The sequence below is a fragment of the Eptesicus fuscus genome, chromosome 21 (genome assembly GCF_027574615.1).
Source record: "Eptesicus fuscus isolate TK198812 chromosome 21, DD_ASM_mEF_20220401, whole genome shotgun sequence".
NCBI lineage: Eukaryota > Metazoa > Chordata > Mammalia > Chiroptera > Vespertilionidae > Eptesicus > Eptesicus fuscus.
This window is the reverse complement of record NC_072493.1, coordinates 21949907-21974550: the sequence shown is the minus strand read 5'-3', so window position 1 is coordinate 21974550 and position 24644 is coordinate 21949907. Positions and strand designations below refer to the sequence as shown.

At 60.5% G+C, this 24644-nt stretch overlaps 1 protein-coding gene across 2 annotated transcripts in view; it reads right to left on the bottom strand.

Annotated features, from left to right (window-relative positions):
* Nucleotides 1-3945: 3945 nt before the first annotated feature.
* The window catches only part of PEPD (peptidase D), a 121798-nt gene continuing 101099 nt past the window's right edge, over nt 3946-24644 (bottom strand). The window contains exons 11-15 of one of the 2 annotated variants that reach the window (XM_008139784.3): nt 24097-24174; nt 15034-15182; nt 8305-8489; nt 4922-5113; nt 3946-4436 (exon numbers count right to left, since the gene is read on the bottom strand). In XM_008139784.3, the coding sequence (XP_008138006.2) occupies nt 4299-4436; nt 4922-5113; nt 8305-8489; nt 15034-15182; nt 24097-24174 (742 nt within the window). In that variant the 3' untranslated portion in view covers nt 3946-4298. The remainder of the gene's footprint in view (nt 4437-4921; nt 5114-8304; nt 8490-15033; nt 15183-24096; nt 24175-24644) is intronic. The other variant, XM_054710814.1, reaches the window with a different exon arrangement.

Below are 24644 nucleotides of genomic sequence, written 5' to 3'. Positions count from 1 at the left end.
TAGCAAAGTCTGAAGCCTAAGTCAGGACAAGTCATTCTTATGGAAAAGCTGATGCAGACAGCTTGGGTGGGGCTGCAAATCGGATGGGGTGGGGTCTCAGGGAATCGCCAGGGTGGAGCAAACAGTGTGCTCCAGGCTGATGGAGACTCAGATATGGCTGCTAGTCAGCTCTGGGACGGGGAGGTCCCAGCTCAGGAACAATGATCCCAGTGAGCACCCCCATCTGGAAGAAAGCCACCTCCAAGTTCCTGCCCTGACGCCAGACAATCCAGTTCCTCCCTGTATGTGTCTGGGTCCTCCAAAGCTGCCAGGTGCTGGGAATCTGAGTAAGATTGTGCACCAGCTCTTTAAATGGAACACCTGGGACTCTAGCAACCTCTCTGTCCCTCATCCACAATCCCCGCTAGTTTGTATAGCCCATGGTTGTGGGGACTTCTCAGCTCTGGAATCCTGGGCTTGGGGACTGGTGTGGTGCTGGGACCCCTTGCTCCTCATGGGTGGCCTCTGCAGAGACGATCTTCCTCCTGATTAAAAAACGGCACACGTGGGTCCGAGCCTCCCCGCCTATCAATCTCAGTGTGCTTCCTTCTTTACTTCTCTAGTTGTAGGACTTCCATTCAGCCAGCTTTCAGGCAGTTCTGAATGATGGTTCTGTATTTTAGTTGTAATTCTGATGTGGTTGTGGGAGGCAATGAATACAGGCGCTTATGCACACTGCCATCTTGACCTCTTTTTAAGAGGAAACTGCCAGCTCTTTTTTAATAAAAGCACTTTTAGACCTGTTCTTTTACTGCTTCTGAGTATTTGAGTTCACATGCACTTTACATATACTGAAAGGAGAACACCATCCTGAATATTCTTTTACGGCAACATGCCCATTCCTCGCAGAGCTCTAGGCCTGAATGCCACGCAGAACTATCTAGAGAATTTGGAGTTGTAGAACTAGGCTTGAGAATGGGGTTGTTTGTTAGTGAGACAGTCACATGTTAAGACTTTTTTTGTAGCTGAAATATCCAAGACTTGCCACTCCCTTTGAAGTAGCGTAAGAGCCTGATGCCCTTTAATATCACCACCATTCAGTTCTACCTCCTAACTGTCTCTTGCACCTGTCTTTCCCCCTTCCCTCCCACCTCTGCAGAGCCATCCTCTTCTCTGCTTGGACTTGGTCTCCCTGGACCATTGGATGCTCTCCATACTTTTCCCCATGCACACAGGGTAAAGTCCAGCCTCTGGTTGTGTGGCTTTACTTGTTCTTGCTGACTTCATTTCCTTCCATTCTCTGTCTCACATCACTTTGCTCTGCTACTGGGCTTTTCCAAGCTCATTATCCTGAGCCACCTTAGGACAGTTTTCCTTAGACTTGGATAGCCTCATCTCTTGCTTTTCACTTCCAGCCCTCCCTGTTTCAGCCCCCTGGCTTTCTAGACAAGGTGAATCCTGTTACCTTCATGGCCCTTGTCAATGTTTCAGACGCTAAGTTTGTTGATGGTGGTTTAAGATGCAGCCTCTGGAGACCAGTGACTCAGAGCAGGGCGCATGTTTTGTTATTGTTAATTTATTGATGTTAGAGAGAGGAAGAGAGAGAAACATCGGTTTGTTGTTACACTTACTTATGCATTCATTGATTGCTTCTTGTATGTGCCCAGACCAGGGATTTTTTTTTTTAATTTAATCTTTATTGTTCAGATTATTACAATTGTTACTCCTTTTTCCCCCCATAGCTCCCCTCCACCCGGTTCCCACTCCACCCTCTGCCTTTACCCACTCCATAGTAACACTCCCCTGCCAGCCTGATTGATGCCTAACTGCTCCCCTGCCAGCCTGTTTGCCCCTAACTGCCGTCTCCTGCAGGCCTGGTCACCCCTAACTGCCCTCCCCTGCAGGCCTGGTCCCCCCCCCAACTGCTCTCCCTTGCAGGCCTGGGTCCCTCCCAACTGCCCTTCCCTGCAGGCCTGGTCGCCCCAAACTTACCTCCTCTGCCGGCTTGGTCACCCCTAACTGCCCTCCCTTGCAGGCTTGATCGCCCCCAACTGCCATCCCTTGCAGGCCTGGTCCCTCCCAACTGCCCTTTCCTGCTGGCCATCTTGTGTCCACATGAGGGCAGGATCTTTGACCACATGGGGGCAGCCATCTTGTGTGTTGGAGTGATGGTCAATCTGCATATTACTCCTTTATTAGATAGGATAGAGGCCTGGTGCATGGGTTGGGGCCGGCTGGTTTGCCCTGAAGGATGTCCCGGATCAGGGTGGGGGTTCCCTTGGGGCGTGAGGTGGCCTGGGAGAGGAGCCTGTGGTGGTTTGCAGGCCAGCCACGCCCCCTGGTGACCCAAGCAGAAGCCCTGGTATCTGGGGTTTATTTATCTTCTACAATTGAAACTTTGTAGCCTGGAGCGGAGCCAAGCCTTCTGCTTGCTCCTTGGCAGCAGCCATTTCTGTTGGGACTTATGTATCTTCTATAATTGAACCTTTGTAGCCTTAAGCGGAGGCCTGGGCCGGCCAGGGTGTGCGGAAAGCTTGGCTTCCTCCATTGCCGGGGGCAACCCTAGCTTCCTGCTCTTTCCAGCTCTGTGGTTGCCGCCATTTCTGTTTGGATTTATGTATCTTCTATCATTGAAACTTTGTAGCCTTGAGTGGAGGCCTAAGTGGGCAAGGGCAGGCAGAAAGCTTGGCTTCCTCCATTGCCGGGGAAACCCAAGCCTCCCTCCTGCTCTCTGTGGCTGTAGCCATCTTGGTTGGGTTTATTTGCATATTCACTCCTGATTGGCTGGTGGGCGTGGCTGGTGGGTGTAGAGGAGTGATGGTTAATTTGCACATTACTCTTTTATTAGATAGGATGAGCAGTTCAGTATAAAACGTCTAAAGGAGAAAGATATATAAATCACTCAGCTAAGTTTTTTAATTAAATAGTTTATTTAGACTTTTAACCTAACTTCAACTGGTTTTATCCTGGGGGTGGGGAAAATTGAAACAGACACCAGAATGTGTTTATCACAGGCACAGCTGGGGTAGAGAGATACAGGGCAAATTCAAACTCCTAACATTCAGAAAGGCAATCATTGTTTAACCTGCTCAATCTCACGAATAACGTAGGGAATGTAATCTGTGCACTAGCCGAACACCTTAAGAATTAGATGGTATAAATCTAAGAAACAATGTAAGTGGTTTATTGGAACTGAGATTGGCCACATCACAGACACTTTTGTGTCACTGCCATTGGAAAAGTCAATCTGTGTTAAACCCTTCGGTGACTTCTCTAAAGGTCTCCAGCTTGGGCAACAGTTTCCCACTGCATCATGGCTTCATCTCTGATGCCTTTTCTCACTTGCCCTTCACTGGGCTTGGGAACTCCTGGGCGACAGCTCTCAGGAGACAAACCTGGAATGGTGCACAGAATTCTAGGAGCCCGCTCCAGGGGCTGGGGTAGCTCAGTGGGACCATGGGAGAACTGGGCAAGCAGAGGCAAGGACAGGGATTCTGCCGCTGGCAGGGACCAGGCCCAGCTGGCCCTGGATGGTGCAGCCTCAGAGTAGCAGTTGGTCAGTGAGCTTATATTTATGGAAGATAGATGGTTTCAGCAAAGATGGAAGGAACGAGAAAGCTCACCTTTGCATGGAGCTGCCTCTGACTTAGGTGCTGTCACCTTTCAGATGCTGGCTTTGCTAGCATGTCCCGCATGAAAAGGAAATCAAGGACAAGGGGTCTCTGCAAGTCTTATGTTTTAAATAACTGTTTTAAGTGCTCCATATTTCTGCCCATTTCAGAAATCTAGCCATGAGGCAGTAACTACATCAAAAAGGCCACCGGTTCACCTTACGGTGTGTGCAGTGGCGTGGTGTGGGACAGCTCCGTGTGTGTCTGACCTGAGACCGGGGTCTCTGTGACCAGGTCTCAGCGAACAGGCTCATCTGCAAAGGGATAAAGGACAGAGGACACATGCACAAGAGGCCCATCTTAGGAAACCTTTAATTGCAAATTCCATTCTGTGCATTGATTTTTGAGAAAAACAAAACACTGGAAATCTATCTTTCCTGAGCATAAGAATACAAATGACAGACACAATTTAGTGGCTACTAAAGAACAGGATTTTTTGTAATTAGCATTTTAAGAGCCACTGTCATTTAAACAAAGTATTAACAGATTAGCGTGTGATCTTGTAGAAAGTTAATGAAAGTGTTCCCCCTGGGACACAGCACTCTTTGGTGTGATCAAACTTCGGTGTTGGCATGTGATTTCTCAGCTCCATCTCTCGCTGCTGGCCGGCCAGTCAGCAGGCTGCCCCCTGGGCACTTCCAGCTGGCTCTACTTTGGGCCAGAGAAGGAAGTAAAGGCCTTGTCACAGCCTGCCATGCATGCTTCGATTTCCTCCACCGTGCGGGGCACACAGGTTAGCAGCTCTGTGCCACTGTCAGTCACCGCGACGTCCTCCTCGATGCGGACCTGGTCAGACCGATGGACTCAGTGTTTCTGAGCTGGCCTCACGCTCAAGATTAGAGGGCCAGACCTGCCAGCTCAGGCTGACCGCCACTGAGTGGGAGAAGCCCTTTCAGGGGAGTGGTCAATACTGCCCCTGACCTAAGGGGCCGGCCTCAAAGACCTTTGGGTGGCAGCTGAGAGGAAGGCTCATCCCCTGGGGCCATGTGCTCAAGCCGCCTGCCCACCCTGTCCTTGCCCTTGCACCCTGCCATGTGGATAGGAACCCCAGGAGTGGGCAGGGGTTTGCAGAATTTGTCTCTTCTGCTGAGGGCTGAGGCACCTGTGTCATGACAGACCACAGGAAAGGGCAGGCCAGGCCCTTCTCAAGTGGGGAAGTCAAGACTATCCCTCCTCTCACTAGGGCTCCTGTCCTGGGACAAAGAGGTGACAGGCAGCAGCAGGGGGGTCTTCTGGGAGCAAGGACATGGGGCCCATTGGCTGGTACTCACCCCACCAAACCCACGGAAGCGCTGCAGAACCTCACGGTTAAAGAAGCAGGCGCGCGCCGGGTCAGCCAGGGCCTCGTCCAGGAGGTGGTCGATGAAGTAAATGCCCGGCTCCACAGTGAGCACCATGCCTGGCTCCAGGTGCCTTGCAGTGCGCAGGCTCCGCAGGCCGGGCTCATCAATGCGCTCCACGCCCTGCGGTGAGAAGGAAGGTGAGGGAACCCTAGCGAAGCTCCCCTCCGCCCACGCAGGCGTCCTGTGTGAAGGCTGGCTCCAGCCTGTGGTCTGGCTGCAGCGGCAGGGGAGGCTTTGGGACTGGGGTCTGCAGCTGAGCCCCCCTGCAGCGCTGTGCACAGGCACTTCAGAGGAGACCCTGTTCTCTGCACATACCCCAGATCTTAGTGGCTCTGCCTGTTACCCTAAGAACTGCCTGCGGGAGCCCTGTGGACACCACATGCACACACACAGGGCAAGCGGCCCAGAGGGCTGGCTGTCCGGCGGCCCTCACCTGGGCCTTCTCCGCACCAGGGGAGCAGAAGCCAAAGCTGTGAAGCCAAAAAAGCTCTTAAGGAGGCTGCGAGGCTGCCTGGGCTGCATCCCTTCTTTCAGGCAGCTCAGTGAAAACGAGCCCCAGAAGTGCTGGGCCCGGCCCCCCAGGCCAAGTGGGTTTTCCATGTGGCCTTCCAGGGGGAGGGACAGGTGCTGCCATCAGGACGGGCCTGCCAGCACCAGCTCTGGCGGGTATTTGCACAAATGCACGCGTATTCCATGTACACGGCTCTTGCCCAGACTCTGGGCTACCCAGCTCAGCCCTGGGCAACGGCTCCCAGCCCTTTAGGAGGAGTGAGCAGCAGCGGCAGCTGCTCCCTGCAGAGGCATCCCCTCCCCGACATGACCCAGCCTGGGCCCGTCTTCTCACACGGGTGTAGCTGACAGGGCTGCCCGGCTGCGAGGGCAGGTGGTGCCTAAGGCACTTGCAGCATTTCCCCATCTTCCCCAGGTCCCTGAGGCAAGGCCTGGGAGTGAGCGGGCAGCAAGCAAGCTTTCTGGTCAGGCCGTGAGCGTGCCCGGCCCCGCTCGCAGCAATCCCCTGCAGCCCAGCTGCTGGAGACGGAGCTGTCACTTCTGACTGTTTGGGGGCCAAGAACATCAGACTTCAATTAGTGGTTCATGTAAGGTAACCAGAAACAGGCTGGCTCAGCCTCCATGGCTGGGCACAGCGGGGAAGGCTGTGACCATTTCCATGAGGGCGGGGACAGTGGGGCACAGAGAAACTGGCGTGCACAGCCACTCGGACCTGGCATGAGCCCTGCTGGGATGGAGGTGAGGAAGGGACACAAGGCACCATGACCCCTGTGGGTCATGCTCTGGGCACAGAAGCCTGTCTGGTGGGGTACGCAGCCCCACAACACTGTTTGCCTTGAGGGGGTAAGGCAGGAGGGTGGGGGACCCGGAAGGGTCCAGTCTGGAATGGCAATCCTGGTGCCAAGTGACTGGGGGGTATCTCCTGCCCAGAAACTGCTTGTCAGAGCTAGGAGTTGGGGTCTCTGCTCCTTCCATCTGAAGTCTGTGCCTGCCCTGGGCTCCCCCACTCCTGTCCCTTACCTTCATGCTACCACCAAGTGTCTGTCCCCTTTTTTCACTCCAAGGTGGCCAAAGCCAGGGGCCTGGCAGAGGCAGAGACCCGACAAGGTCACGTCCCAGCTCCCCTCAGTTGCTCTGGGCCCACGCAGAGCTGTCCCACGGACGTGCGGACAGGAGGGTGATTTGCTTGAGCTTGTACTCAGACAGGCTTCCTTCCCCAAATGTCAGGTGAGGAGAGGGAAGAATGGCAGGGATCCCTGGGGGGCACAGTCCACCAACCACTGCCCCTTCAGAGCATTCCTGCTCAGGAGTCTGCCCCGGGGGCCAACAGGACCCGCCAGAGCAGGGCTGGGAGAAGGCTGGGCCGAGTGCAGAGCAGATCCCGCTAGGGAGAGGCCGAGCCTCCAGACCCTCTGGCCCAGGGGCTCCAGCCTTTTTGGAGGTGGGGGGCCCTGGCTTTTGCCTGGCCCACGCGGGGTTACACCCAGGCAGAGGGCTTGACAGGGCCTCAACTTTTACTGGTCTCCGAGCAGAGGAGACCCAGATGTGTCTGTAGGCCTGAAGTAAAACAAATGACTTTTATAGGAAAAGCCGTATTTTTTTCCACAATGTTTATCTGTCAGAAGAATAGACTGAGCACAAAGGGCTGCTTACTGGAAAAGATGAAAACAGCTTGCTGCCAATTTTCTCTGGTGGAAAAAAAAGTGCTTTGGCGACTAATGAATAACGAACCTCAGTTAACAATGTCTGGAAGGCCCTGCTCTTGGCTCCCTGTACACAATGTGATGGATAGAAATTAGGAAATTAAAACTGACTTTGTTTCTCCAAATTTAACTGTTTACACTTGAGGAAAAAAATAATTGAATAATAATGCTTCTCTTGAGCAATCGCCCCTACCCCCCCAAAGTCGTTCTTAGTGCTTTCAAAATACCCTGCAGCCAGCAGGCCAAGCCTAGTCTTGGCTAACTGGCTGGTGGGCCCCAGGGCGTGCACTGGTTGCACAATCAGCCCCTGCGTCGTGGGCACCAGGCCAGGCGGCAGGGCCGGGTTCGCCCCCACCCACTGGGGCCCGAGAGGCTGCAGCCACCTGCCGGGCAGGGCCTCCCCAGGGCCCTCTGGGTGGTCCTTTCGAGGATCAGTTGGTAGGAGGTGGATGGGAAAGCCTAGCTGGGGACACCACACAAGCCTCCCCCCATGGCCAAGGAGAGGAGGAGGCCACAGGGGCATGCTCGCCCAGGGGCCTGGTTGGTCGGAGGGTGCTCCAGGGAGGGTCAGGGGGTCTGCTGCTGGCTTGTGAGGGCTCTGGGCTCAGCTAGTCCCAGGAGGAACCAGGGCCAGCCACCAGCTGGTGGAGCCCTATCATCCCAGTCTGAATGAAGCCAGAGGCAGGAGGACATGGCAAGTACAGGGCCAGCCCCATCATTAAGACCCAGCTTCGGGGCTCCCGCTGCCCTGTGGGGACCCCATGCATGGCACACTGACCACCCAGCAGCCTTCAGGAAAGGCCACACCCAGTGCACCGCCCCGGGCTCACTGTGCTGAGCGCAGCCACCGGCAGGTCCTGTGAGGCGGCCACGGGAGGAGGCATGCTCACAGAAACTCCCGCCTTGGCCTTGGGGGTGTGGACACTGTGGCAGCAGCCTGGAACAGGACCAACCAATAGGTGGAAGCGGAGGAGGGGCATGGGCCTGGCCTGACTCACTGCACTCCAGCTGTCTCCCAGAGCCCTAACCCACCCTGGGGAGTTCAGGCTCAGCGACAGCCCACAGGCAGGCTACTTGGGCCGACATGTGCACACTGACCTCTGGGTAGCCTCCCACGTCGTGCACATCAATGCCCAGGAAGTGGCCGAGCCCATGAGGCATGAACACGGCTCCCAGGTGGGCCTGGACCATGGCATCAATGCTGCCACTCAGGATGCCGATGCGGGCCAGCTCCTCCAGGTGGATGCGGTCAGCCAGGCGGTGCATGTCAGGCCACCAAACGCCTGCGGCTCAGAAGGAGGCTGCAGTAAGCTGTGGAGACTGGTGGCCCGGCCAGGGCTCCCCAGGGCCACATTTGGGGGACACAAAGCCCTCACTGGCTGAGGTGGAATGTCCTGAGGTGAGGGGCAGGGGTGATGAGGCTCGGTGCCCTCCATGCAGGGCTTTGCCAGCCACAGCTCTGGAACTTAACTCCACCTTCTCCACTGGGTCCTCAGAGGCAAGCTTCTGTCACCCATGGCCAGGGGCCTAGACAGGTCTGCTCCCAGGCCATGCTATCTGTCCCTCTCCCTGGCCAGGGTGTGCTTTGGGGGCCATGGGATCTCAGCCAGATCACTGGGCATCAGAAGGAGCTGAATGTCCCCATTAGTGGGTGTGGGGGACAGGGGCTGCAGGGAACCCCAGACAAGGCTCAGGCCCAAACGTTGCTCAGGCCGTGGGGCCAGAGGAAGCCATGGCTGGGGAGAGGGGCCCTCCTGCAGCCACCACCCGCCCCCCCCCCCCCACTCCATGGGGATGAATGTCTCTGGAGCCACTGTAGGAGAGCCAAGGTCTCTGGGGTGAAGGTGCAGCTGGCACAGCCTCACGGGCTGGCTGGCAGGAGTCTGTGACCCCGCCTGCTATAAGCTCTGGGTGACCATCTCTGTGGCAGCCCAAACATCCAAGCCCCAGGCTGCTAATCAAGCTCATCTCTGCCCCACATTTCTGGGGCCAAGGTCTCTGTGGAGAGCATTCCCAGGCACTGAGTTTCAGGGTGAGCAGGCTCTCCAGGGCTGTGGCTCAGCCCCGCCTGCATCCCCAGGGGTCTTTGGGGGCTGCAGCCTGGGGCTTTTGGAGAAGCATGCTCAGCCCTGCCCATGGGCTCCATGGAGCCCCACCTTCAGCCTTGCTCAAGGCGCTCGGCACAAGCACTACATAGGGACCCAGGCCAGTGAAGTTCCTTGCCCCTCCTCACGAGGGCTGAGTTTGGGCAGGCCACGTGGCCTCAGGACGCCCAGGGCCAGGTGGACAGGTTGGGGGCCCACACCTTTATACTGTGCTCTGGCCACAGAGGTGGTCAGTACCGGTCCATATAACCCCTTCCGTGTGGCAACCCTGGCTCCCAAGACCCCCCTATTCCCCCTGCCCCCACAGCTATATTCTGTTCTCTGCACAACCCAGCACTGTCGGTCTCCGCAGTAGGAGGGCTGCACTGGGATCCTGGACTGTGAGGGCTGCGCTGGCCCCTCGCTGGCCACGGCTGGGCCCCCAGGACCTGGCTGGGCTCAGGGCCCTGAACCTCAGAGGGCAGACGATGGCTCAGGAGGTAGAGAGAGGTGGGCCACTCGAGGTAGGCACCAGTCCCCCAGATGGGGGTCCCTCCCCTGCCAGAGATAGAGGCCCCACAGTTGGGGTCTTGGGTGGGTGAAGGCACAGGGCTAGTCCAACCTCTTGGGTCCCCGGGATCCAGGCTCTGAGCAGGTGGGGGCACCCTGGCTAGTTCACATGGCAGTGGCCAGCCCAGGGCCCAAGGTGCAGGGAGACCAGGATGCAAGACACCGAGGCCTGTCCCTGGAGACAGAGGGCCTCCGTGGAGCCCAGCCCTGTTCTCCCCACCTTGGCCCTCGAGGTGCCGGCCGGGGGGCGGGGGGGCGTCCCGGGCTCTGGAGTCTGGCTACTCGCTCCGTGGAGGGAGAGCCCAGTCTGCACCCCCACTGGAGCCAGGGTGGGAGCCTTTTCTTAATGGTATGGCGTCCTAAAACCAAGACCCGGACACTGATGCCAGCTCAGCTGCTCCGTGCTGTGTGACCAGGGCAAGCCTTCGCCTCTGAGCCTCTGATGCCTGGAGAGCGAGCTGCAGAAGCACCTGCCCGGGGACTGGGTCACATTCCCCGCCAACTGCCATGAGCCACTGTTCACCCGCCACTTGTGTCCAGCCGGACCCTGGGTCCACTTTCTGTTCACTCGTGGGCCACAGGCTGGGTCTGCTTCAGCCTTGGACCACTGCTCCTCTCCAAGACAGACAACCTCACCTCCCTCTCCCGCTCCCCAGCAAGGCCACCCTGCGCCAGAAGCACACTAAGGGCTTCCCGCCTCAGGCCCTTTGCAGACCGGGCCTGACCTGAGACTCCTCATCCTTGGGGACTCAGCATCCAAGTCAGCTTCACCCTGGAGTCCTTCCCCGTCACTCTCTTCCCTGTCCCAGTGATTTCTCTCCTTGCTCCTAACCCCCTAGACAGGTCTGCCTCCCTGCTCCTCCTGTGTCCTCCGGGAGAGCGACGCCCCACCCCCCGACCCCCGGGCCTGGCAGAGTGAGTGCCAGTTCAGGGGAGAATGCACTGCCTGTTCTGCCCGAAGGTCTGCTCCCGCCAGAGGCTCCTAGCCTGAAAGGGCCCCCAAGCAGCTCTGCGCACTTGGAAGGCCGGCCCCTGGGCCGAAGGGCATCCTGTGTGGTGGCCGATGCCCCGACCCAGCGCAGTGCTGTCTCTTTGGCGGAGGCCTTCTCCCGATGCCAGAGGAAAGCCCCCAGAAACAGCCTGCCTCCGGACCTGGCCGGCTGCCACAGCGGGCCTGGCCGCGGCAGAGGGGGAGCAGGTATAAATCACGCTCGTGCTGGCAGCTCGGCTCCTCTCCTGTCCTCGTGGCCCCTTGTGGGGCCGGACGTGTGGGCCCAGGCGGTCCCCACGGCGCCTCTAGTCTTCCTCGCCTGCAGGCCCTCGGGGAAGGCCTCGTACACAGCGCTCTTGGCCGGGAGTGAGAGTTGCTGCCTGTGTGTGGTTAGGGTTGTGACAGTGACTAAACCTCCAGCAACTTGGCCCAGTGTCTGGCCCGGATGGTGGTTACGACACCCACGGCCAGGGCAAGGGTCCCTGAAGTGTGTGGAGGCTGCTGTAGGGGTGGGGTGGGCACAAATGGAGGGGGTCCCCACCGCCTAGGCCCAGCCCACAGTGCGAGGCCCAGGCCCTGACTCCTGGGCTCCCTGCGCCTCAGCAGCTCACAGGCCCCTCGGAGCCCACACAGCCCAGCCAGAAGCCATCAGAGGTCCCCCAAGCCTGCTCATACTGGGGACACCACATTGGGGGGTCACACTGCAGAGACAGGTGCCATCTGCCTTCAGCACACACCAAATCTTGTCCTGTTGTCCCAAACATCTCCCGAATCTGAAGCCCCCACCCGTCCTGCACCCCTGCTGTTTCCTTCCCACACCCCACCCCCTCATCCTGCCTAAGGCCTAGACACCAAGGCCACCTCCTTAGAACACAGGTCAGATGGGGCCAGTCCGTGCCCCGAGGACAGTGCCCCGAGTTCCTCAGCCCAGCTTCCGTCTCCAGCTTCACCCCTCATCTGCTCCCGGGCCAACAGCGCTGAGAGCTGTGCCTTCCACTTGTTGCTTCCTTAGCGGGGACCACCCCTCCAAGGGTCCTTCCTTCCCAGACTCACTCCCATCCCTCCTGTGGGCCTCCGCTGAAACTTCCTCCAGGACGCCCTCCCAGACTGCCCTCTCCTGTGCGGTTAGGGCACAGCACACTGGCAGAGCTGTGCCCTGGTTACAGCCCTGAGCGCTGAGAGGGCGGGACCTGTGCCTGCTCCATGCCAGGTACACGTGTGGCCTGTGCACACCCCAGCCGTCTTCGTGGCTCTCTTGCAGCCAGCGCTGTCACCTCATGGCCCAGGGTTTGGATGTGCACCCACCCCACTCCTCTGTGCACGCAGACCCCAGGGTAACCTCTAGGTCTGTGCCCCATCACCTGCCTGTTGGCTCAGAGGGCCCAGCCCCCGGTATGTATGCAGAGCAGCCCCAGGTCACCAGCTGGTCTTCTGTGCCCACCTGGTGCCCCTCAGACCACACCTTGCCCTGATGGGCTGGGAGCCTGCTGGGCCTTTTGCTGGGGCTGGTTCCCAGAGCCTTAGCGGCATCCATCACAGCCTTGGGGCCTCCTGCCCAGAGTGTGACAGCCTGGGGGCTCGGAGGCCCTGAGCCAAGATTCCCCCCCCCCCCCCCGCCCCGCTCCTCAGCTGCATCCTCACAGTCACTTCCAGACAGAGAGCTCACTTCATGCTGAGACAATGGCCCTCCAGGGATGATATATGAGCCAGGCCCTGGGGGGTGCAGGAGGGGAGGCTTAGGGCAGGGGTCCCAAGGCAGGCCCTGTGGGCTGCAGGGAGCTGCCTGGCAGGCTAAGCTGGCCCCGGGATGAGGGCCTCCAGCCTACCCCCCTCAAACCCCTGCCTGCTGCCAGGATCTCTGGGGACCCACTCTCGCTGCCGAAGGGCAGGATAGTGAGTGCCCAAGTTGCAGGCGCCTGGATGCTGATTTGAACGCGGATGTCTTGCTCAGAGTCCTCGTGGTCCCTCCCCCTGCACCCTGGCAGAGCGCCCCGCAGGAGTAAATGGGGCCAGGGTGGGCGGGAGCTCACCGCTGTCCTATAGCAAGCAGGAGGGCTTCTTAGGCTAGAGGGACCACACAGGGCCCAGCGACAGCCCCCCTGCCACAGAGGACACCTGTGGTCTGGGTGGTGCGCTGCGCCCCCACCTCTGTCAGCCGACCCCCACGTTCCTTGCCATCTTTAAGGAGAGGCCTGAGGAGAGTCCAACCCCTGCCCCTGCCCCACTGAGGGAAACAGCCCGCAAAGGGGCCTGACCACAGGCCACGGGAGCCACGGGGGCCAGCACAGCTCCCGGCGCCCTTCTCACTGGCCACCGCGGCTCTAACTGCATCCTCTCCTGCTGTCTGGCCCACTCGGAGCCAAGGCACTGCCCACAGGCAACCAGAACCCTGACGCCAGGGGCAGAGCCAGAAGTGGGGGCAGCTGCACACAACCGCACAGGCTGTGCGTGGAATGACACAGGGGTTGCTCTCGCGCACTGAGACACAACTGCTTCTGCAGACCATGCAGGGCCCCAGAGCCCAGCGCATGGTCTGCACCGCCCGTGTGGGAGCCTGGGGGGCGGGGCTCAGGACGGGGGCCCTGCAGCCCCAGGCCAGGGTGACCAGGGTGGGTGGTGAACAAGGAGGGAGAGGGAGGTGCACTGGGTGCGGGGAAGTGGGAGGTGAGGCTGCAAGAGACCTGGGTGTTTAAAGGAAACCTCAGTGCCCTGAGGTGACTGGAGGGTCTGGGTCTGCCCAACAGCCCAGGCAAACCCTTTCACTGCATCTGAGATGCTTACGTAAGTGACTGAGGCTGTACTCATCCCTGGGGTGAAGAAGGGGTGTGAAGAGAGGAGACAAGCACTTGGGGTGGCTGCTGCACAGAGGCCGTGTTTACAGGCAATGGGGGGGGGGGGGGTGCATGCCGGCTTAAAGGTCAGAGTATGGAAAGGTCACAGCAAGCACTTGCTTCTCCCCAGGCCCCTGACCCAGTGGTCTGTCCTGCACCTCCTCCGTGGACTGGAAGCACATGCGAATCCCTGGCTCCGTCCTCTCACAGGAGGGGGCAACGGCCGCCCCATCCTGCACTTGTCTTCACACAGTCCCCCGGGAGTCACCCCGCAGTAACGAGGACAAACTGCTACTTAGAGGAGGCTGCTGCTTTTTAAACAATTAGCACAGATGCTGTTTGCTTAGGCAGCTGCTGCGCCAGGCAAGTCCCGTCAACATTGTCCCCCACAGAAGCTGACGCTGAGGTTTCCTTGTCTTTCTTTGGGACATTTCTGAGCTCCTTGTCCTGGGACTCATCTGATCACCAAGCTCTGTTCTCGTTGGACAAGTGAGGGTGTGGAGTGGGGCCTGGCGTCCCCCCAGCACCCCTTCCTGGCTCCCCAGCTTCTAACGAGGGGGGAGGAGGGCTCCCAGGGCAGGCAGGGACCACCCTGCTCACGGTGTGCCTCCTCGAAGACAGTTGCTGAGGGCCCCTCAGAAGCAGGTCTCGGCTGTAAGTCACCCCAGCAACTGCCTGTGGGGCCAAGTGCCGAGCCTGCAGGAAGCCCAGCGGGGCTTTCACACTTGGGCACAGGATCTCTTCTTCTCTTTCCTTTTTAAAATGAAGTCTCCTCAGAGCGATGCAAATCTAACTGCCACAGTCCCGCTCAACTGAGGATGAGCTCAGAGTCCGGCCTTCAAGGCCTGTCACGGCCAAGCCCCCCATGGCCCTACAGCCTCTGCCTATTTCCCTGAATACTGGAGGGACACTCGGTGCCCGCCAGACCCAGCTGCAGCTGCTGGCCCTGGGCAAGAGGGCACCGCACGTTCAACCAGGTGCCAGTGTCCAGAGCTGGCCACGCCCTGCCTGCCGTGAACTCCGCGCTGGGACGCGGCAGGGAACGTGCTGACACCCCAGTGGCCGGGCAGGCAGGGGGTGTGCAGGAGGTCAGATGGCACACGGGGCGACCTGGGCTGAGCTGGCTTGCAGCTCCGTTCCTGCGCGGCCGCCAGGCCCCTGTTCCAGGCGTGGCCCTGGGGACCTGACACCCGCCGAGCCTCACTGGCTGCTCATGCGAGGCGGAGACAGACTCATAATGTCAAGCGTTAGACCTGCTTCTCTGTGGTGCCCCCACCTCAGAGAGCGGGGCCAGGCACATGGCTGCCTCCAACCCCACGCCAGGTGGTCCTCCCGCAGGCCCCTGCCTCACCCGGCTTCATGGAGCTCATGACGGCACGGCAGCTCCGCAGCACCGCCTCGTAGATGGCCTTCTGGTCCTGGGTGAACTTGCCATTGGCAGGGAAGGAGCACGTGATGTCGGAAGCGAAGCAGTAATACTCGCCGCCCATGTCAAACAGGCTGTGGGGAGAAGAGGGCGTGAGGCCACTGGGGTGCTCGGGAACACCCTGCCATTGCTTTCCTCCCACCCGGCGCTCAAGGGCAGCGTCTGGGGGCTGAGCCCGAGCCGTGTCACGCAATGGCTAGTTCGGGCAGCAGCTGGGGGCCTCGTACCCCAGTATCTTCTCACGGTGCACGAGCAGCAAAGGAACCCTGCCCGTCCCGGGAGACCTCTGACCCCAGAGCAGAAAGACCCTGTGCACACGCCTGCCCTCCAGCACCTCTGCTGCCCAGGTCACTGGATGCTCGGCTGCGGAGACTCACTTGGAGAATGAGGGAGGGAGAGAGGTGTCCCCAGGACCCCTCCACCAACTGGCCTCCATGTGAACATCCAACAGACCCTCCCAGGACTGCCCTGCTCCCGGCAGGGGGCGTGGCTGCAGCCAAGAGGCAATGCACATGGGCCTGCACAGGGCCCTTAGGACGGAGGCACCTGTCTGACAAGGAACAGGGGCTGAGACGCACCACCTGCCTCCCGCAGGCCCCAGTGTCTCAGTGAAAACCCAGCCAACAGGTCTGCTTCAGCTCCGGCCCGAGGAGAGCGTCCCTCTCCCTGCTGGGATGGGACAGATGCGCTCCGCAGGGCCCGGCAGAGGGAGAGCCACCCCGTCCAGCAGGGTCTTCCTGGGGCCTGGCCAGCCGCACACCACCCTTGGGCTGCCCAGAGCCCCAGCATTCCCAGGGGCAGCGCGGGACCAGCAGTGGCAGGTCGGCTGGGACAGATGGGCCGGCCGCTGAGTCAGGAGAACAGGCCGCGGTGACCTGCCCTCTGGACATCCCGTGACAGGGCCCTGGTGCACCGACGTCAGGAGTGGCCAAGCCGCGCTCCCACACCCCGGCTGCCAGACTGTGCCCACAGGGCCCCCGGGCCTCAGCCCTCCACAGTGGGGTGTGACAGAACACACAGGGGCTGCTGGGTCCGGGCACGGCTCCCACGGGGCCCCCAGGCTGACTAGGGCCCCGGAAGGAAGGAGTAGGGTGCTCAGACAGAGCGCCCCTCCCCGTCTTGTCCCACCGGAGCACTCGGCAGGCCGCTCAAGGCAAGCACAGGGTGGGCGCCCACCAGCCCCTCACCCTTCCCAGGGTCGGGACCAAGCTGAGGGACGTGGTTTGGCCCAGGCCTGAGGTCCTGCTGTGTCTTCAGGGCCAGCGGACCACAGAGCCGGGCGGAGCGGAGATGGAGGGGCTGGCGAGCGTGACTGGCCGGAGCCCCGCTCAGCTTGGGGCCTGGCTGCCAGCTCCCCGTGGGGGCCGGCCTGCAGCCACACAGAGTCTGGGAACCGAAGCGAGCGCAGGGGCAGAGCCGGGCCTTCCACTCCGACAAGGGCCTCTCACCCAAACCCGAACTCTAAAGCTCAACACAGCCGCTCAACCAATGTTCTAAAAGCTGCCCGTGTCTTTGGGGGTCCCTACCCCACACGGTAGAGTCGGGGACTCCAGCCCAGCTCGTGGAGCAGGGGGCCAGGCCACGTGGCGTGACAGGCAGCACCAGAACAGATTTTCAAAGGAAAAAACCGAATGCTCAGGATCCCCGGATATTTAGCTGGAATACAGAGTTCTTACCCGGGCACTCTTTAATCTCCCGTCTTTTTCCAATTGCAAAACACCACAGGCAGTGTCAACAGTGCAAAAAGCACCCGATAACACCTCCGGTGACTCGGGGGTGGGGAAGAGCCCCCAGCAGCACAGCAGGGGAACTGTGGGTTGGGTCAAAGTCACAGGATCGAGGGGGCCCTGGGCCTCACTCGAGGTGACCCACCCACGCCCGGTGTGGGAGCCGGATGATAAAACAGAGAGGCCCTGAGCAGAAACGCCCAGGCACCTGCTCCCCAGGAGGCTGCAGACGCCGCCGTGTCTGGGCCAGCCGCTCCCTGCAGGACGACTCCTGCCCCGGGGCACACTCCCCCAGGGCTGGCTGGGAAGATGGGCACGTCTTTCCTCTAAACCACTGAGGCTCTGAGTCGGGGGGCATCAGCTGAGAGACCAGACAGAGATGGGTTCTCCTGTCCTGGCTCCAGCGCTTGGCCCTCAGGGCCTCAGTGTTCCCGCCTTTAAAACGGGGACAGCCACAGTGCTGCAGGGGTGTGTCCTCGGGGGCCAGCGTGCAGGCAGGCATGGGACAGAGCTGCACGGGGCCCCGGGCCAGTGTCACCCGGGGGCAGAGCATGTTCATCCGGGTTCCTTGGAGGCAACAGAGGAAAATGGTTTGTGGTTTGTTGTTCAGAACATGCAGGAATGGCCTGAGTAAGACTGTCAGGAGCGTGGGGGGACACAGATGCCGGGGCCACCACATCAGAGGGCGCCCTGCAGCAGCACCCCGGGCGCGGAGCTCAAAGGAAAACAGAAATTGCACTATTTACAAAACCAGGAAGCCCGCAGAGCACACAAATGCATCTAACAGTGAAGACGAGACTTCCCAGGCGGACAAGAGGACTGAGTTCCTCCAACTCTGCTCAGCACCCAAAGAACATGGGGTGGCGGGTGCATGGGGGGGGGGGGGGCTCGGCCGGCCTGGCTTCATCACTGAGATTCCCCAAGACCTCAGCTGTATTTTTTGTTTTAAAATCATCCGCTTTCTGGAGAAGGAAGTGCACAAGCAGGCGGCAGCTCCATCCTGCCCAGCGATGCGCAAGCACGGGGCTCAAGTCTATTTTCGTGCTCTCAGTTCCCTATCTTTCTGCTTAAAAAAAAAAAACAACCCCCCCCGCCCCCCCAGAGTTCCTGCACACATAAGTTATTCAGATTCAAGCCATTCTGGAACCCAGGGACGAAAGCCATCTCTTTTATAAATCATCTCCCGCCGACTCCTCTGTGTCCACTTCATCCGTCCTCTAAGGCAAGCTGACGATGGAGAATTCAGTCATACTTTGGCTCAGCCGAGGACACAGGGTCCCTCCTCCCTGGCTGCCTGGAGACACCACCAGGAACCCTACCATCCTTGGCTGCGTGAATGTGTGTGATAATGTAAGACATCTGGGGAGATATTACACATCTCCAGGCAACATGCTGGCCTCCCGTTCCTCACATGTGTTCAACTGCTTCTATTTCTGGCTGGGATGAGAGGTTCTGTCTTCCGTTGGCTCCTCCCGGGCAGCCTCATGCCCGGGCTACCTGCCACCACAGGCCCACCCAGCCCCTCCCCAGCCCCTCAGCTCCCTCGGTCCCACTGCAGGGACCAGCCAGCCCACAGGCAGGCGGCCCACAAGCTGACTTGGCCAGTGACGAGGTTGGGAGCAGTTGGGGGAAGGCTGCAGTGCTTACACAAGGGCCACTCTGCACTCAGCGTGTAGCTTCACGTTAACCTCCCGAGCTGGGGCCAACACTCGCTACCTCTCACCCAAGACTGATGTGTGCACGCACACACCCAGCCCCGCGGACAGGAGCATTTCAGACCCCAACTTGCAGCCACCCAGTGTGCGTTCGAGGCCAGGCCAGGGGATTTCTGAGCAGCAGGAAGCCCTCGCTTCCCTTCAGACCTTCGCGTGAGACAGAAAGGAAGGCGCTCCGGTCACTTCCAGCTTATGGGCCGCGTGGGCAGCCCCTGCAGAGAGGCCCCTGAGCCAGCCGCCCGCTCCCAGCCAGACGCCCCGAGTGCCAAGCCCAGGTGTGCCATCACTGGAGTCCTGGAGGTTCCCTCTGGGCCACAGGCTGCCACCAAGCAGACCTCTCCCCAGTACCTCCGGGCATCCCTGCTCCCCAACCCAGCCACGCGAGAGTGCCCCGAGGGGCAGGAAGACAGGAAAGTCAAGCAGCAGCTCCCGCGGCCAGCAATCCCGGCACACTTGGGGGCAAGAGCAGGCGCGGGCTGGGGCCTCCTGTGTGTCTGGAAAGAACCGCGGTCTGTTCTGCAGGGGACAGGGCAGGAGCGGAGCAGCAATGCGGGCCAAGTCCCCAGGAAGGACCCTGCAGGGCACCTGGCCTGGTGTGTGTGGGGGACCCAGTGGCTGCCCACCCCTAGGGCTTGCTGCCACCGCAGCACAGTGGGGCAAGGGCTGGGAGCAGGGCAGCGGCCTCCGTGGGGGCGGCAGTGAGTCGGCGTCACGCGCGCAGCACATGCCGCGCTTCACTTTTTGGTCAGCAGTGTCCCGTGGTGTCTGTGAGCACCCGGCCGTCTGGACCAGAGCTTTTCACGCTGGACTGTGAAGTCATCTGAGTGGGGTGTGGGTAAGAAACATAAACAGGAAGGTGGAGGGGCCTGGGCTGGACTCGGCCTGGCACCGGGGAGCAGGCCTGGGGGTGACACTCATCCGATAAAGCCCACTGGGGCATCAGGCACCAGGGAAAGAGGGACGTGGAGGCCCCCCACCCCAGCCCCTGGCCAGCTGGGGAGGAGCCCCCAGCCCCGACTTGCACTTCTGCAGGCTGCGGTGCGCAGACACCAGCAGATATCAGACCAAGCGGCCTACAGGGTGATGGATGTCTGTGACGGAGACGCAGGCTGCTGTCCACAGACAGAGGGGGCAAGTTGAGGGTGACCTTCCCAAGCAGTTTAAACTAATGTCCAGGCCACATAAAAGCTGTGGAATTAGCAGGGAACGAACTTGAGAGAGGGGGCAGGAAGGAGCCAGCTGCTAACAGCGCTGTGAGCAGGAAAAGGGTGGCCAGTTGGGGAAAGAGCCTGCCCTGGCCATGACCCCTCGTCTGCCGGAGGAGAGGACAGGGCAGCTCGGGGCAGCTGGTAGGGAGGGCTCCGATACCACCTCAGCTCGGGGATGTGCCATGGGCAGCGGGAGGAGCAGCACATACAAGCTACGTGCCGGCCAGCGTTCAGGGGTCTTCAAGGGCGGAAACTGGCAGCTCTTACACGTCTGGGCAGAGAGAAGTGGGGCTTTGGTGGACATGAGCGGTGTCCCCCAATTCGCTGGCCAGCAGGGCGAGGCGTGTGAGAGCTGGGGCTTCAGGCTGCCCACAATGGGGGAAGGAGACAGATGGGGCCCTAGTCCCACGACAGGGCTGGAGCGGGAAAGGCTGGCTGCTGAGTGTGGGGCTGGGACAGGTCTCTTCCCCTAACTGGGCTGGCCGCACCCCTCCAGCCCCCAGGACACAGAAGACCAACGCCAGCAGGGAGAAGGCCCAGCCCACACGTCCCGAGACTGTGCTGCCCTCTTCTGGCAAGTGCTGGGAGGTCTGGCTCACTACCCACCAGCCACATCCTGCCTGCAGCTGGGCAACCCAGGCCTGCGAATCCTTAGACTGGGGCTTTGAAGGCTCTGAGAAGGGCCACAGGGCATCCTACCCCAGGGACCACTCCTCCGCATGATCAGATGGAGGTGGCAGGTGAGGAGGGGTGTCCCAGCTGTTTTCCAAATCAGAGCCCATTGGGAGCACACCTCCCACCTCTGTCCCGAGGGGTGAACCTGCTGACGGGACCAGGAGAGGCGGGGTGCCAACAGGGTTGGCCTCAGATCCCCCAAGTCCAGCACAAGAGTGGGCCCAACTCTAGGTGCACTGCTTCCCAGTGGATTTAAACATGGACACTGGCTCCCCCTAGTGGCTCACGGGCAGCATGCCAGTTCTCAGCACCTTTGCCCACTTTGGAGGCTCCAGTTTCCAAAGCCCAGGCTGTTTGGGGAGGACTAGGCAAGTGCAGGAGGGCGCAGAGGATGGTGCGGGCGCTAAGGAGCTGGCACGGAGTGAGGTGTGGGCCTCGAAATGCTCTGTGCAGGTCTCAGGTGACGAGTCTGAGGTGGGGTGAGAACGTACAGGCCCCAATTTCCAGGGTGCTCACTGAGGCGGACAGAGGCCACGCCCGGCTCCAGGGAAGCTCCCGGTACTGAAAGGACAGAGGTGTGGGAGGTGGGCCTGGCCAGCTTCAGGCTCCACTGGGCACACACCCAGAGCACAGTGAGGGGGCTGAAAACAAAACAGGCGCACCATGTGACTCGAGGGCCATCTGTGAACACACGGGCCTGGTCGCTCTCACCTCCAGCTTGTCTTGGAACCAGCTGCTGGAGCACAGGTAGGAGAGGCCCCGACCTGCTGGCTCGGGGGAGATGGCCGCTGTGCTGCAGCTCTTACCTGCCTAGGGCCACACTGGGCCAGGCTCCACGCTCAGCACTACTATTACTGAATCCTCCCAGAGCTATGTGCTATGTTACCCCCAATGATGACAGAGAAACCGAGGCTGAGGGACGGCCACTCAGCAGGGGAAGGCAGGGACTTGAACTGGGGACCTTCTGTGCTCATTATCATACAGCCCCGCCTCTCTCAGGCTCCCTGTGTGTGTATGTGTGTGTGTGTGTGTGTCTGTGTGTGGGGTGTGTGTGTGTGTGTGTGTGTGTGTGTGTGTGGGGTGTGTGTGTGTGTGTGTGTGTGGGGGGGGTGTCTAGGACTCTGGGGAGAGGGTTAGAAAGGGCTGGTGCACCAGCACCCACTCCCCACTCCCCACCTTATCCGGTCAAGTCTGACTCCCCTGGCCGCCCCCAAAACAGCCCCTGTGTTAGATATCTCTGGGGCTGGGACACAGAGCGTCACTGCTCTGGGAGACGTGGATTCAGGAAGCATTCTGCACTCTGCTCATATTTTGGTTTCATACCTTATGATGAAGTGCCACGGCTTTTATGTTGGGATAACAGTGATTTATTATTTACCAAATGCAGTGGGTGCTCAACAGATCAATTTCAATAAAACAATGGCTTATAAACGCTGCCAGCAATCTGGCCAAAGCAGTAATCAACAAAACATGTTGTTCTAAATGCTTCATAATAAATTGACTATAATAAACTCATAATTATTCTACTGGCTACATTTCAAAGTTGGCACTAGAAAAATAAAATCACCAATTTGGGCTTGGCATTAACATCCAAGGGATTCCTTGGATCACTTCTGTCTCTAAAGCTGTGACCAGGAGACGCAGGTGCCAGTGCTGCCCAGGAGGGCTGAGGGCATAGCACCCAGGCTCGGGGGGGGGGGCTGATGTCTGCTGCGCCCTGGTCAGCCAGGCCCACCCCGCGGGGGCCACCCCAGGATCAGAGCTGGGACCGGCTCTCCCGGGGTGAAGACACTCCCTGGGGCAAATCAAGACGGGAGCGGAGAAGCCGCCACTTCCTCTGGGTGTGCCGGGCTCACACAGAGAAACACTCCCGCCCTCCGGCTGGCCAGGCTGCCCCGGAACAGCTGGGACCATTGTTGTGGCCGGTCCCAGACCCTGCCTGGGGCCCGGCTTCCCACGTCCTGTCCTCCCAGCCAGAACGGGCCACAGAGTCAGAGAACATCAGGAAACATTACAGGAGCCCAGAGTCCCTGAAGAGGCCAGGCGGTCTCTCCGTGGGGCCGACAGCGCTCAGCCAAGGCCCAGGGGGCAGGGCCGGCCCCTCTGTTTCCTCAGTCACCAGCTGAGCCAAGTCTGGGGCAGCCAACCCTTTCCCAAACCCCCTGGCCCTGCACTCGGACCTGGTCCTGTCCTGTGTCTCAGCGACGTCGCCTGCACACGGTCACTCGTGGGAGCAGGGCGAGAAAATCTACATCAACAGATGCCCCTGGTGCCAGGCCCAGGGGAGGGCCCTGTCCAGGCTGCTGCACGCCCTCGGTCCGGGGATGCTGGACACCCAGAGAGGGTCACAGAGAGCAGCAGGGCTCCTGGCCCCGGCCCCCGGGGAGCGCACACGTGGTTTCTGCACCGCGCAGTCCCGAGAGGTGTGTGCTGTCTCCATGCACCGACCTGTGAACTGGGGCTCAGAGAGGCACCAAGAGGCTCTGTTCCCTTCCTGAGGGCTGAGCTGGGCTCCTACCAACTCTGGCCTGAGACAGACTATCCCGTCCAGCCACTGACCCCGGGTGACTGAAGAGACTTGGCCACTCAAAAGCGTGGTACGCCCTGTGGTAGGGGGACCCTGGGACAGAGTAGGTTCCCCAAAACACTTGGCAGTGACAACTCAGAGCACGCCTCTCAGTTCATGGCCCTGATGGACATGGCTGGGGATCCCCGGCACAGGCTCCCCACTCCTTGCTGTAGGGCTGGGTCCCACCTGCCTGAGGCAGGGGTTTGGAACTCCAGCTCGGGGACAGACTAGCAGGGCACACACGGGGAGGAAGCCCGGCGCTGCCTGGAAGCGGGCGCAGGGAGCTTGCTCAGGTGCCTCAGCAGCAGGAGGGAAAGGCTCCGAAGACCCGGGAGGGACAGTGAACATGCCCCGCTCTGCCCTCACCTGTGGGTCCAGGACCACAGCCCGATGCCGAAGGCCACGACAGGCCGGCCTGTGGGGCTGTGGCCTCTGGGCAGCTCTCGGAAGCTCTATGGCGGCCGGGACTGGCCCGCCTGATGTCTGGGTGGTGAAGAGTTCAGGGGATGGGGGGCTGGTCCAGGTCCGAGAGACACCCACAGACCCCTCCCAAGGCCCAGAGCCGAGGCCCAGCAAGGCGGGGCCCAGGCCCAGATGAGCCCTACACGCGGGGTCCACGGGCAGGATCCGAGGGTCCGCCAACAGAGAGGCCACGGAGGGCTGGAGCCGCGGGCCCCGCCCACACAGCTTCGTCATGGCTCCATGAGGAGCTGGCGAAGCAGCCCCTCCGGCCTCCTGAACGGACGGCTGCTCATGCCCCGGGTCCTGCGGCCGAGGCTGCCAGGTCTCAGAGGGGCAGAGGGCCCCCTCCCAGGACCGAGACAGAGGTGTCAGTGTGGTGGCACTGACGCAGAGGTCAGAGGGCAGGGCCTGGGGGACAGTTCAGGCCCTCTTCAGAGACCGGTCCCCGCCCCTCGGGGCTCCCTCGCTCCTGGAGAGGGGGCACCACGTAGGCCGGTGCCCGTGGCAGAGCAGCCTGGGCCCTCGCAGGGCGGCAGCCAGAGGCCCGGTTAGTCACTCTGAGGTTGGGTCCCCCGTGGCCCCGCTCTTCACACACCGAGCCAGGGCGGGGCGGCTCGGGCGGCCTTACTCACCACATGTCTCCGTCCCGGATGGTCCGGTCGTTGGGGGCCCCGGCATGTCCGTAGTGCAGGATGGCCGAGTTCTCACCACTGCGGAGGGTGAGGGGAAGTCCACGGCTCAGCCTCACCGCAGGCCCAGGGCTGGGCCCCAACACCTGCCCCGTGGGCAGGGCTATCCCCGAGGCAGAGGCCCAGGGTGGCTGGTCAGGCCCACGGCCCGAGGTCACCTACAGCCACACACTGGTGGGCAGCCTCTCGGGTTGAGAGGGCCCTCCTACAGGGCTTCCCTGGGGCTGCTGCTCGGGCGGGTGCTGGGGGTGTGGGTCTGATGAAGAACAGAATGGGGGGTCTGGGGAAGCCTCCTTTCCTGGTGGCTGAAAGGACAGGGGAGGCCTCCTGGGAGGGGCCTGGGCTGGGTCGGGCCGCTGGGAGTCCAGCTGGGACACAGACAGGGCACCGGGCCTCTCGCTCCTCTGCTCAAGAGAACGTTCCTCATGAGCTATGCCTTTAAGAAAAAAAGGACTTTTCTTCTGTCCAGAGGGAAAAAAAAAACTCACCTG